General features: G+C 50.2%; 1 protein-coding gene across 1 annotated transcript in view; it reads left to right on the plus strand.

Annotated features, from left to right (window-relative positions):
* The first annotated feature begins 2,478 nt into the window (after nt 1-2,478).
* GABRA3 (gamma-aminobutyric acid type A receptor subunit alpha3) overlaps nt 2,479-12,930 on the plus strand; it is a 56,765-nt gene continuing 46,313 nt past the window's right edge. Inside the window, exons 1-3 of the mRNA XM_062503197.1 lie at nt 2,479-2,526; nt 3,349-3,455; nt 7,488-7,609. Coding sequence (XP_062359181.1) covers nt 3,367-3,455; nt 7,488-7,609 — 211 coding nt within the window. The 5' untranslated portion in view covers nt 2,479-2,526; nt 3,349-3,366. The remainder of the gene's footprint in view (nt 2,527-3,348; nt 3,456-7,487; nt 7,610-12,930) is intronic.

Here is a 12,930-nt window from a genome sequence, read left to right on the forward strand (position 1 = left end):
CCCTTTCCCACACTGTTCTGCTTTTTGGGTACCAGTTGTCCTTGATTCTCTAGCTAGAAAGGGATTGTTCTGTCACTACCCTGTGAAGAGACCTTACTAGCAACTAATCTGAAGTTTCAGAGTTACACACTAAGCAGCAGAGATTCTGAAAAATATAAAAGCTAAACCCCAAAGCATCACTTCTAAAGCACTCGCACCAGTGGGGTTTTTGTGTGTGCCTGTGGCTGGGCTGGCAAGAGCCCCAGGAAAGGGGAGAAGTGATGCTGAGAGCTGCTGGGCCACGGGAACCACACTAGGATGGGGACCTTTGGATGATCCCCTCAACTGTCTGAATGGTGAAATCTCCTCCTCTGCAAAAGCCTCCTTGTGCTTTCCAACACGTTTCTTGCTTGGCAGCAGGGTGATGAGCAGGACTGACTCTGCTTCTCAGTCTATCTCCAAGTGTGAAGGAGCCACAGAACGAGGGAAACGCCCTGCAGCCTCTTCTATCCAGCTTCCCAAGAAAAATGCAATGCATGAACCAAAGGAAAGCGGTAGGAAACAGTGCCAAGCTGTTTTCCATGCTTTGTCCTTCCCGAGTCCCTTTTGCCAGAGCAAACCCCCATTTTGGGGACGTCCTCAGTACGAACAAACTGAGACACGACTGGCAAAATGTCCACTTGGGCAAGTAGTGAAAGCAGATTTTGCTACCAGTGCAGGTATGCAGAGCTGATTCTGATGCTTAAAATGAGACTTAAGCACAAATTTGACTTAATTCAAGCACCCCTGTTGTCCTTGGCTAGCATCTTCTTTATCAGAGCTATCCAAAGTAGAAAATTAATCTTCATCTGTGTATGATATTGAAGGAAAACTCTATGAACAAGGTCTGGTGAAAATGCAGCTGTTAAGAGCTCCTTGGCACAGACAGGACAGACCCACATGGAAAGTGTTCTGGATTTTGTCACTGTTCCTAACTCCCTCAATTACCTTGTTCCTCCATTTTCTGGTACTTTTTTTTTTTTTTTTAAGCTTCACTTTTCCACTGTTGGCTCATAATCTCCCCCACACATGGTTTAACCAAATCTGATAAGGATGGTCCCAAATGTTCTACAGGAGCCACAACAGTTCCTGAAGAGCCAGGAGGCACCAGCTGCAAACCCAGTGTCCTCATTTGTGTGGGGATCCCTGGTAAAAGTCTGCTGGCTGTGCAAATTCTGCCCAAACAAAGCATTTTTTTTAAATCAGCAGTTAAATGGGAAAATGTTGATTTCAGTGAAAATTTTCAGCAGTGTTTTGGGGAGGGGAGAGGATAGACAGCAGTGGTTATTTTAATTTAATTTTATTTAATTTTATTTTTTTTGCTTTTGGCTAGTATTTGAAATTGCCTTAGGGAAGAAAAAATAAATTAAATACTATTGTATAATATGCAAGTTGAAATGAAACAAAAGGGAAAAGTTGAAAAGAAATCTGTTGAGAAGCTGCTTATTGAAGAAGTTCTGAATTTGCCTTGTAAGAAAAATCAACATTTTATCTGTCCTTGTCGTGATTTGGAACGAGTCTCCCCGAAATGTTGGAATTTCCCACAGAACAGATGTTCAGCCTGTTAATTTGTGCTTCAACAGCAAATACTTGAATTTCCAAGACTGTGTGTCCCTTCTCAGCTGGAAGGTGGCAAGAGCCAGAGGAGCCATCCCAAATGAGAGCTTTTCTCACCAGAGCCGTGGTGTGTCCACGCCAGAGGCTCCTGCACCTCCTTTGGTGTGAGGATGAGCTTCCCTAGGGGGCTTTCAGGTGGAATCTTGATTAATAAAGCCTGAACACACTGTGCCTAAATTAATCCATGCATTAATTTCTGCAAGGATTTTAAGTGACTGATGGCGAGGAAGGTAAAGGCAACTAGGTCCCCAAATGCTGGGTTGGTTTGGGTTTTTTTCCCCCCCATCCCTGCTGTTAGTGAGTATTTTGCCAGAACACAAGCTGAGGTGGGTGGTAAGGGCTGGTGGTGTCTGGCTCTTACCTTCTGCCTGCCTGGCAGCTTGTGTGTTCCCAGAGCTAAAAAACAAGGATCAGGCACAGCCTCCAGGGAGACTGTAGGGCCACACTGCTGTGGGGAGACCAGCTAAATGCAGAAATGTGATAAAACACACCACTCAGCCTGGCCTTGTTCCTCCTCTCTTGCAGGGGCAGGGGTACCCAGGTGCACACCGAGGCCATGTGTGATCTCCAGGCGTTTCCATCCTGCTTGGCTGAGCCTCTGCACGGCATTTCTGCTGGGAGTTCTCCTCTCCCACATCCTTGTGCAGAACCCCTGCTCCTTGGCAGCACTCAGATAGTTCCCCTGCCCATCCTGGGGCAGCCTCAGCTGGCTGAGAATTACCACCCAGCTGCTGGGGTTTGGCTTTGGAGTTAGCACCACCTTCAGCGCTGGAAGGAGCTGCCTGAGGCTCTGCAGTGTTGAGCTGAGAAATCCAGAGGTCACCTTTGGCTGGCACCAGCATCTTGCCCTGGTTTCTGCCCAGTGTGATTGACTGGAGTCTTCACTGCTGGGCTCAGAGCGGGGCTGGCTGTGCCTGGTGCTGGATCCCCTGCGTAGCAGGCAGGGAACGTTGTGAGGGGGAGATGTCATGACAAGCTGTATTTATCCAGGCTGTTGCTTGGCAGTGCTGCTCCAAGGTGCATCAACATAATGAGATACATAAAAGGAGAAGGCAGTTAAATGTGCAATAACATCACAATAAAAGTAAAACTGAGCATTAATGAAAACTCTGAGCACACTAAGTGTAGCATCGTCGAGCGCTCCCACCACCTTGGGCCTCAGTGGTCAAACTTAATAATAATTTCTGGCAGTGTCATTACCAGAATTAAATGAGGTTTAACTGTCTAGAAAAATATGTTGGGGAAAAAAAAGGGTCTTGAGACTTCACAAGTGGTTCTGCTGTGTGGATGTCACTGAGGTAGCAGAGGCACCAGGTGAGCTGGGGGCAGGCTGTGACTGAGACTGCAAGGTGGAGTGGAGGAAGGGATGGGTAAAGGAAGAGCCAGTGTGGTTGCTTTGGAAAGTGAACTTTGCATTTGCTGCTGAAGCACCTGGGGAGCTGCAGGATCTGCTCTGAGGGTGGGGTGAGGGTTTTAATGTGTGTACCTGCTTGGCTCTGACCCAGGGGTGCAGCTTCCCCAGGGCCAGCAGTGCTCCAGGGCACGACGCTGCCTTGGGCTCCTGAGAGTTCAAACACAGGACCCCAGAAATACTGACTCTTGCCCAACATGAAAAACAGAACTGTTTGCTTTTCCCTAGTAACTAAGATCCCTTTTCTCTCCTCTCATTCCCCTGTGTCCCTCTCTGGCAGGTTTTGGAGGCTCGTTTTGCAGTGGCTGCACGCTGACACCATGGCACCGAGGCTCCTGGGAATGGGGCCCTTCTGCCTCCTCAGCCTTGGAGTCCTGGTCCTGCTTCTGGCTCTCCCTGCTGATGCTGGGTAAGGTGGAGAGTGCTGAGCTGTTGGTCAAGGCTGCAGTCCTCTCACTGAACTGAAATATCCCGGGGTCAGTATGTGTATGAAGCAGTCCAGGGCGATGCACTAAAGAGTCTCTGCTGTGTTTGGGCTCCCCCCGTCCCCATCCCCAAGCCTTTCACCCAGGGACTGCTCAGTCCCTAACGTGGCTGACACTGGCATTATTTGAGGAGCTCTCATTGAGATGAGTTGTCAGCGGTTTTTTTGCAACAAAACCTATTTTCAGATTTGGCCTCTGCACAATTCACTCTGGGCAGGGACTCTGCTTGCCTTAGTTTTAACCTGGAAGACAGATTCCCTCCACCCCATTTTATATTTTAATACTTCTTTAAAGAGCAGAAAATCAGTCTGCTTCCTCTGTTTGTCTGTTAATGATGTAAAGACCCACGGGCAGCACACCTGACGTGCTGCAGCACCGGGGTTCTCTGCCAGCCCTGGCTGGGCTTGCTGCCCTCCTGTGCCTGGGTGTGCAGGCTCTGGCTGTCCTGGCGAGGAGAGTGCTGCTGCCAGCCTCACCTTCCCAGCCTCTGGAAGCTGTCTGGAGGAGATGAAAGCCTGTTAGTCCGTGACTGCATCCTGCCAGAGCCTTTGCTGGGTGAGCTTGGGAAACCCTTCTAGGAGGGAAGAAGGAGATGCTGCCAGCTGTGGGGAGGGAGGAGCTCTGCACAGAGGTAGAGAAGTGCAAATAATACATGACTTCTATAAAACATTTAGAAAAGCCTTTAGACTGCCAGATATGGACCCTGACACACTGTCTGCTGAGTTAGAAGTGCAGAAGGGATCAAGGATCTTCATGCATGAAAAAATGTCGGTGCTGCCCCTCCCGCCCTGTCCTGCCTGTTCTGCTTTGTCTGCTTGGATTTGACTTTGCAGCTTGCCTTCCCTGGAAGTGCTGACCCTGCCCTCCTGCACAGGCACAGCCCTGGGCACTGGCCTCTCACCCCCTCCCCACAATGGCTGGGGGGTTGTCCCCTTGCCCTGTGCCTGCAGCTCTGCCTTCCTCACTGCTGCATCTCCTCCCCATCACGTATTCACCGGAGCCACTGCTCCCTCACCTCCTGCCATGCAGGGATTGCTCAGAATATCGGTCCCCAGAACGATTTGCTTCCTAAATTGTGTGCGAGGGGACCCCTGTGCTGATGTGGCACAGCTCCCCAGAGAGTCTGTGCACAGGTGGCAAGGCAATGACTTTTCCTCAAGCCTACCCTAATTAAATTTGCTGTAAACCTCCGTTCTTCCTGCCTAAAGGATTTAAATTATTTTAAAACCTTGATCCCGCACATGCCTTTGCAGTTCCTTTATGCCTTGCTAAAGGGCAGCTTTAGCTTTTGAGGTGAGGTGAGGCAGCCCAGAGCTTTCCTGGGAAAGGAATTATTATCCCAAATCAGGTGCCAGGCAGAGGTGCTGCTGGCTCTCCCCTGCCTCCACCTTCCCTTGTCCTGCCTACGCTGCTCTTCCCCCAGCACCTCCCAAGTGAATCCCACACTGCTCACGTTGAAGTCAAACCTTCAAATGTCAGGCTAAGTAAAACAGCTTTGAAAGTTGTAAACTCATTTTTTCCCATCACCGCTGAGTCTCTGTCAGGAGTTCCTTCATGAAAATCCGTTCTCTCGCTCTTTATATTATGGGTAATTTTTAAAGATAGCTTATAAAACATTAATGAATGAGCTTTTCATGAGCATGCTAGCTATTCATAAGTTATAGAGGGTTATATACTCATCAGCAGACACTGGGACAGATTGCTTTTAACCATGACATCTATTGAAAGCTGGTACAATTGAAACCCCACTAATTACTGCAGAAATTTGTTAAATTTCTCAAAACTCTCCTTACCTGCAGGGAGTTCAAGCCCAGATGAAAAGCCAAAACCAGCATTTGGATTCAGCTGGAAATCTTGGAGGCTGTGATGCAGTTTGTAATGCCAGGGCTGTTTTGATGTTTAGATTTCTCAGGTTGCATTAGGGCCAGGTCAGGTGTTATCCCAACCATGCCTCACCTATGGAAACTGGAATTTCAGCACTGTGTTACCCTCCTTGTGTTCCTGGAGGCTCTGCTTCCTGGCTCGGCCACTCCTCCACGTGTTGCTTTGCTAAAAAACAGAGGTCAAGTGGTCCTGTGAGAGGTAGGATGTGCCCCTGGAGAAGTGGACCTCAGGCACTTGAAATGCAATTTCCCAGAGTGTTTGGTCAATGAAACCAATGAAAATTAATGTCAGAATTGCCCAAAATGGAATATTTCAATTAACTGCAGCATTCTAAATAGTATTGATTCAGCCTGACTCTAAAAGTACCCATACCCTGCTCTCAATTTTTCCTCTTTTGTTAGGAAATACTCTTTGCCCCTCTTTTATCTTACAGAATCTGGGTTTTCTGTTGGGTGAACACTTTGGTAGAGAGCTCCAAGCCAGCTCTGATACTTGTCACCTCACTGACCCTTCACAGTGTATTTACAGGTGCATCAGCAGTAACCAGGGGTAACCAGTCTGACCAGATGGGATGCACCAGGATTAAACTTTGAACTCTTTAAATAATATTCCTTTTCCTGTAGTTTTTTGCTGTTGTTGTTGTTGTTTTTTTCCCCTCAGTTACTTCATGATGCGTGCTGAAAGCAGTGGCTGTCACATATTGAAGGATATAAGGCTGGGGTGGGAAGGAAAAGGGCAAAAATGTTAGAAAGTGACAATTTAGGGGCTTTTCTTACCCCAGGGTGACACTTCTGATGGTCATAGTAATGTAACCATGAATTCCATGTCTACCACCTCTGGTTTGTGGCATTCGTGGTCTTCCTCTGGGCAGTGCTCCCCAGTTATTCACCTCTCCATTTAGTGTCAGTTTGCCAGTCTGGGCTTCCCTGCTCCCAAGGGGCTCCTGTAGCTGCTGCTGAGCATCCCTCTGTTCAGCAGCCTTTATTCCCCTGCCTGGCTGGGCTTCCTCAGCCATCTCGCTGTCTGTTTGTGCCTCTTAATCTTTTTTTTTTTTTTTTTGCCTCATTTGTCTCTCTCTTATTTCCTCTTCCATCTTCCTTGAAAACTCTTCATCTCTATAGATTTTTCTTTTTTGTCCTGTTACTTAATCTTCTGCCTTTCCATTTGTTTTGGTCCTAACAGCTATTTCTGCTGGGGAAAGCTGTGCTTGAAGCCACTGCATTGCTGTTCTGTGCCATCTGAAATCTCTTTTAGAGGCAGGTGGTTCCAGAAGGACTCACAATCTCCTTTTCTGTTGATTGAAAGGGAGACACAAAATGCAAATGTATTACTTGAGCCCCTTGTGTTTGCAAAACTGCATTGAAGATTTTGTTCAGTGAGATGTGCTTTTTTAGAGGAATTTACTCCTTGTTTCATTCCACCTGGGGCAGAATGTGTTCTGAGGAAATCAACTTGTTTGGGGGCTCCCAGGCTTCTTGTGTTGAGCAGAGATGGGGATGAGGAAACTCATTTGTTTTTATAAACAGGCAAAGTTCAGCAAACTGCAGAGATGGTTCAATAAGTGTTTTAATGATGAGGCTTTAAGCCTGTTTACTGAATTCTTACTTTTCTGCCTGCCCTCTTCCCTGGGGCAGAGATCTTTGAAATGGCTCAATCTGGCAAATAACTGGTGTCACTTCTTCCATGCTGCCTGTAAAGAGATAGTGGCACTTGAATATCTGAGCTTTCCACAGACTCTGCTCAGAAAATGCCCAGTTTTAGGGGCAGGCAAGGGATGCTGGGGCAGCTCCTTGTTAAAATAGAGCTCCTAAAGTGCTCCCCATGGTGCTGCTGGCTCTGAGTGGGGAAAGGTGGGGAGGGCACAGTGGGGAGGTGTGTGAGGACAGAGGGAAGTGGATCAGAAATGCCCTGTGCTGATCAGAAATGACTAAAAGATTTTATCAAAAGCTGAGTCCTATCCTGCCCTTCAGGCTGGAGCAGGAACCAACCTCCCTCCCTCCCTTGGAGCACACACAGTGCAGATTTCCCTCCTAACGTTTTTCCTGGTTTTTTCTCCCCACTCTGTGTGCCAGGCTCTCTCAGAAGCACGTCTCAGACGTCGTGGATGACAGCAAAGACAACATCACCATCTTCACACGCATCCTGGACAGGCTCCTGGATGGATACGACAACCGCCTGAGGCCTGGGCTCGGAGGTCAGTCGGGTGCTTCCCACAGATGGGTGGTTTTAGCAATAAAAATTTCTTTTTTATTTTTTTTTTATTTCTGATAACTCTGGTGCTGTCAGGAGGGGAGGCTGATCAGTGCCAGGCTCAGTTTGTGGCTGTTTCCCTGTTTTTGAGTGTGTTTCTCTGTTGGGTATCTCCTGGGCTGAGAGGTGCAAGTGCTGGGGTGCTGTGGAGGACTGAGCCAGAGCAAGGACAGGAGATGGAACAGCCATGGGTGAACCTATTCCTGCTATTTTAGAGACATCACCCTTACAGAAATGCTGATACATTCAGAAAGGGGGGTAGAAAGTGTCCAGAGAAAAGATCTGGAGCACAAATGTGATGAGGAGCAGCTGGGGGAGCTCAGCCTGGAGAAAAAGGGGGGACACGCTCACTTTGTACAGCTCCCTGAAAGAAGGTCTGACCCACCTGTGGGTCAGTCTTTTCTCCAAGGTAACAAATGACAGGATAAGGGAAAATGGCTTCGAGTTGCACCAGGGGAGGTTTAGATTAGATGCAAGGAAAACCCTTTCACAGAAAGAGTTGTAAAGTACTGGAAAAGGCTCTCAGGGAAATGGTAGAGCCACAGCCCCTGAAAGTGTTGTAAAGGGCTGTGGCCCTCGAGGCCATGGGTTAGTGCTGAACGTGGTGCTGGGTGCACAGTTGGACTCCATGACTTTTTCCAGCCCGAGCCATTCTGTGGCTCTGTCCCACCAGTTTGCAGAACCTTCAGCTCACCACCAGCGTGTTGGCGTTGCCTTTTATTCAGTTTGCTTTGCTACAGAGCCTCCATCTCCACACCTTCTCAGTGATTTCCCATGCAGCTGTCACCTGGCAAGCTCTCTCCCCCCGTGCTGCTCTGGGCACCGGGCACTCACCCAGGCCCTGCTGCCTCCCGAGCTGCATTCGACGCTGCTGCCAACATTGCTGCTGCTGCAGAGCTTCTCTGCAAGCTCCTACACTTGCTTGAGGTGTTTCAGAGAGAAAAAGCCGTGGCAGCCACCTTCCCACCTAATGCCTACAGCTGCAGTCAGCACGCTCTAAGGGGGCAGAGGAAATGGGGAGATGTGTGGGGAAGGCAGATGTGACATTAGGGAGGTGTGGGCTGCGTGGTTTCCTGGTGTGCTGTTGCTGTGGCAGAGGTGGCTCCTCTCAGGTCCTGTGTCCCTGGGGCTGCCATGGGGATGTCCCTGCACTGCTCTGAGCTCTCCTGCTCAGCAAAGGTGTGCTGCTGGATTGTGATTTCCACCCAGAGCTGGAGTCACCACGCGCTGTCCCATTTTCTGAAGGCCCTACTGCCGAGAGTTGCTTTCCTGTGCTCTTGCATGCTGATGGGATCTCCTGGAATGGCGCTTTCCTTCCCAGAGCAGCCCTGCCTCCTCCCAGCCCCGTGTCCACCCCTGTGCCACTGCCCTCTGCCCTGCAGCTGCCCTTTGAGACCATGCCAGGCCTGGGGAGGAAGGGCTTTTCCAGTGGGCATCTTCACCTCTGCTGTGCTGCAGGACCCAGACAGGAAAGGGTTACAGTGTCTGCATAAGCAATCAGTCAGTTTTATTGCTTTTGTTGCTTGTTTCTTTCCCCCAGAATTAACTGTGGTCCCACTAATAGCTTTGCTTCCTCAAGTGTCCCCGATGGCTGTATTGATTTAACTGAAACAGTTCTGCACGGGGGCTGAGGGGGCATTTATTCTCACTGTAGGCTCAGCTGCAGACAAGCCCATGCTAAGTATTAACAAGAGGAGTCCCAGGAGCCCCTTGCTGGGGAAGTTCAAACCTTTCTTGGAACATCTTTGCTCTGTTGCTTCAGATCCTTTGATAACGTGTTTAACATAATAAATTGCCTTTGCCTGAGCCAGCTCTTGCGTGTTTAGAGACTGCTTTTACCTCTGTGTTCCCCTGCTGAGGCACTCTGGCAGACCCAGATGGGAGGTGTTGATGAGGGCTGCAGGTTTTGGGGGCTCTTGACTGGCAGGGAGTTGTCCTCTGTGTGTGGAGCAGCCTGGTGAGCCAGGCTATCCCCACTTTTAGTTGCTCCTTGTCCATCGCCCATTCCCACTGCTGCTGGTGGCCAGAGAAGCAGAAATGGTCCTGCTGCAGACTCCAGAGTTTGGAAGAGCCAGGGGTGGCAGTCAGCAAGAGATGAGCTCCTGCTCTCCAAGGCTGTGTGCGGGCTGGGAAAGCGATTGCCTTGCTGTGCTGCAGGGGGACTGGGTGACGGACAAGGAGCGTTGGTTTTCCTCTAAGACAGCACTGGGCAGTCCCTGTAGGTTCCCCATTTCCCTTGGGAATGTCTTGCACTGTTTTTCTGAAGATGTCAGGCAAGAGCATCCATACCCTGCAGTCCGTGCAGAGGACAGGTGTGGTGATCTTGTGTCCACACCCAGGCTGGTGGAAGGATGGAGTTCCCTAAATTGTGAGCAAGCTCTGTAAAGCAGGACATGCAGGCTCTTTGCCTGGCTGGTTTTCCTGTTCTGGATGAGATGCCCCTGCAGACATTTGGAACATGGAGGGCTGAGCAGGGTTTGGGGCTGCAGCACCTCTCAGGGCTCTGCAGTGCTGTGTGTGCTCAGCCCTGACCCCTCCTTCAGCCTCCCGTGTGCCAGGAACCGAGCAGTGTTTGTTTAGACTTTGGGAGAAGACACTGTGTAAGCAACAGAGTGTTAATGTGGTGACTTCTCCCCTCAAGATAGCCTCTTTGTATTTATTTTCTTATCCCCTCTGCTTTCACCATCTGCTGCCACCCACTCTAATAGCTGCCATGCCAGAGCTCCTCTTCCTACCAGGATGCTGCAGACAGGAGCTGAAGCCAGCCCGTGCTGAGGCTGCTCAGGAGTGCCTGGTGCTGCAGAGCCTGGCTCCAGGTGAGGGTGGCCCTGAGCCTGGCTGCTGCTCCTGCCCCAAACAGGAGACACCCAGTCCAGCCAAGGGTCTGTGCTGTCCTGAGGCAAGGGGGATATTTGTGAGCACAGTCCAGGCTGACTTAGAAGAAGAAAGGCAGGGGAAGGTGGCTGTCAGACCCCTTCTTCTGCAGTAACACCCTGTAGCACTGGGGAACACGATCATTTGTGTCACAGTGTATGGCAGGAGGTTTCTCCCTGACTCTGCCAGCTGAGCCAGGGCTGGATTCCTCTTAGGAATCTTTTCTTTGGCCTCACAACCACTGAAAGACAGTCTGGGCTCAGGGAAGGGGTAGCTGCATAAACAGAACATCTTCTAGGACTCAGAGTGGGGGAGGAGAGGAAGGAGCTGTCAGCAGAAAACCTGGGTTTCCCCTGGGAGAACACAGGGCAGATTAGTTATTAAGTCAGAAGAGGAACAGCAATGGACCCCGAGGGAATGGAGACATCTGTTGTCATGGCCAACCTTGTAGGATCAGAAGGTGTCCCAAGAGCTTCTGTAGACAGCAGCAGGGGCTTCTGCTCTGGTCTGGAGCTGTGAAGTCACACAGAGCCTCTGCCCGGGCTGGAGGGGCTGCAGTGGGAAGTGTCTGTCTGTAGCTCTCAGGTTCTCCTTGCTGGGGCTCCCTGCAGAGCTTCATTTATCTACCTGGAGCTTACCTGGAGGTCACAAGAGCAGGAGAGAGGAGATGTGGCCAGGAGGAGGAGGTGGAACTGGCTGACCAAGGGTGAGATGTCCTATGCCCAAAAAAGAAGAGATGCTCAAGGAACAGGATGCAGATGAAGGGACCACAAGTGATTCTTCGTGAATGGCAGATGTACGAAACTCCCCTGCTTGTCCTTGCGGTCCTCACAGGGCCAGTGTGATTTCCAGCACAGTGATCAAGAGGGAGAATTCAGGAATTCGAGGGTCAGTTGTGCTCCCTGGACAGCTGTACCACCTCTACCTCATTTCCTAACTGATGACATTTGGGCCTGTTGTGCTGCAGCTGAAACAGAGCCATCCTGGGAATGCCTGGGCAGGGGCAGGAGGGGACATTTCCAGGCTTTTCCTTCCTTACAGCTTTGAGAATGTTTTAAATATTCTTTGGCAATGTAGGGCTATCAGGGAGCAGCTTACTGCTCGAGGAGGAGGCATGTGGGACCTTTCCACAGCTGTTTGCAAAGCAAGGCATGGGTTCCTTCCAGCTCAGCCAGAGCCTGGCTGTTCCACATGGCCAGGGGTGTGCCTGAGGTACATTTGGGGTAAGGGTGAGGAACCCAGAGGGCGACTGGAGCAGTGCTGGACAAAGTCTCTGTATTGAGTGGCTGGGAAACATTCCAGAAAACTGCTGGTTTTTTCCAGGGCATGCCAGGAGGGAAAGATTTTGCCCCAAGGAAGAGGAAAAGAAAGTAGGCTGCTCAGTTTTCTAAAAGATGAGTTGTAAACACCCCAGATAAGCCAGTTTCTCCAGCTGCAATTAAAAACCAATTTGTACCACGTTAAGCAGCCAGGCTGGGATCGATCAGTGTTATCCCTCCTGGATGCAGCATGACTGACAAGGTAACTCGTGGTATTTCTCTGAAGCTTCTACAGCATTTCTGGAGCCCCCCGAAACAGCTCAGTCCTGCTGAAGAGGTGGTAGCTGCTGAGCATCCTGCCAGGCCAGCTCTGTGCCAGGGGCTTCTGGACAGCTGAGGTTTGGGAGCCTCCTGAAGCATCCATGGGCTTTAGCAGGACCAGCAAGCACAGGCATCTGGATGAAAGCAGCACAATTCCCTGGCACAGCAAGGCCTTTCACCCTTGGGTTCCTTCTTTCCTGGGGACAGGACGTGGCACCCATTCCCATCCAGGCAGAGGGGACCCCCAGTTGTGCCCTCCCAGCTGGGCATACCCAGAGGGTGAAACAACCCAGGCTTCTTTTCCTCTTCTCCACTGTGCTGTTCTTTGGTGTCCGCACCTCCCAGCTCACGTTGGGCTCGAGCAGGACTTGGTGCACACAACAGGATTCAGATCAGGGGTGCCCACCTGAGCCTGTGGTGCCTTTTATCCATCCTTACTGTGCCAGATCTGTCTTGCCAATGGTTTTGATCTATAGCCACCTGTTTATATTTATCCTGCTGTTGTACTTCCCATGATTATTTTGCCAGCAAAGTGCACCTCAGTTGGAGTTTCTCTTGTTTCCTCTTTCTGCGGTGCAATGTTGCTCCTGCTCTTTTAATGATGGTGCAGTTTGGCAGGATGGCTCCTGAGGAACATCTGTATCCATGCCTGGCCACCTGTATTTCACTAATTCAAGTGCTGATGGCCAAGGGGTTTTGGATTTGGGTTCAGAGCACCTCCCTTTAGGTTGAAACATTCCCAGGAGATGCTTGTTGTGCTACAGCTCAGTGCATCTGTCATTTTGGCCTGACCTCGTGCAGGTAAGGGCTT

This window comes from Cinclus cinclus, chromosome 15 (genome assembly GCF_963662255.1).
Source record: "Cinclus cinclus chromosome 15, bCinCin1.1, whole genome shotgun sequence".
Lineage (NCBI taxonomy): Eukaryota > Metazoa > Chordata > Aves > Passeriformes > Cinclidae > Cinclus > Cinclus cinclus.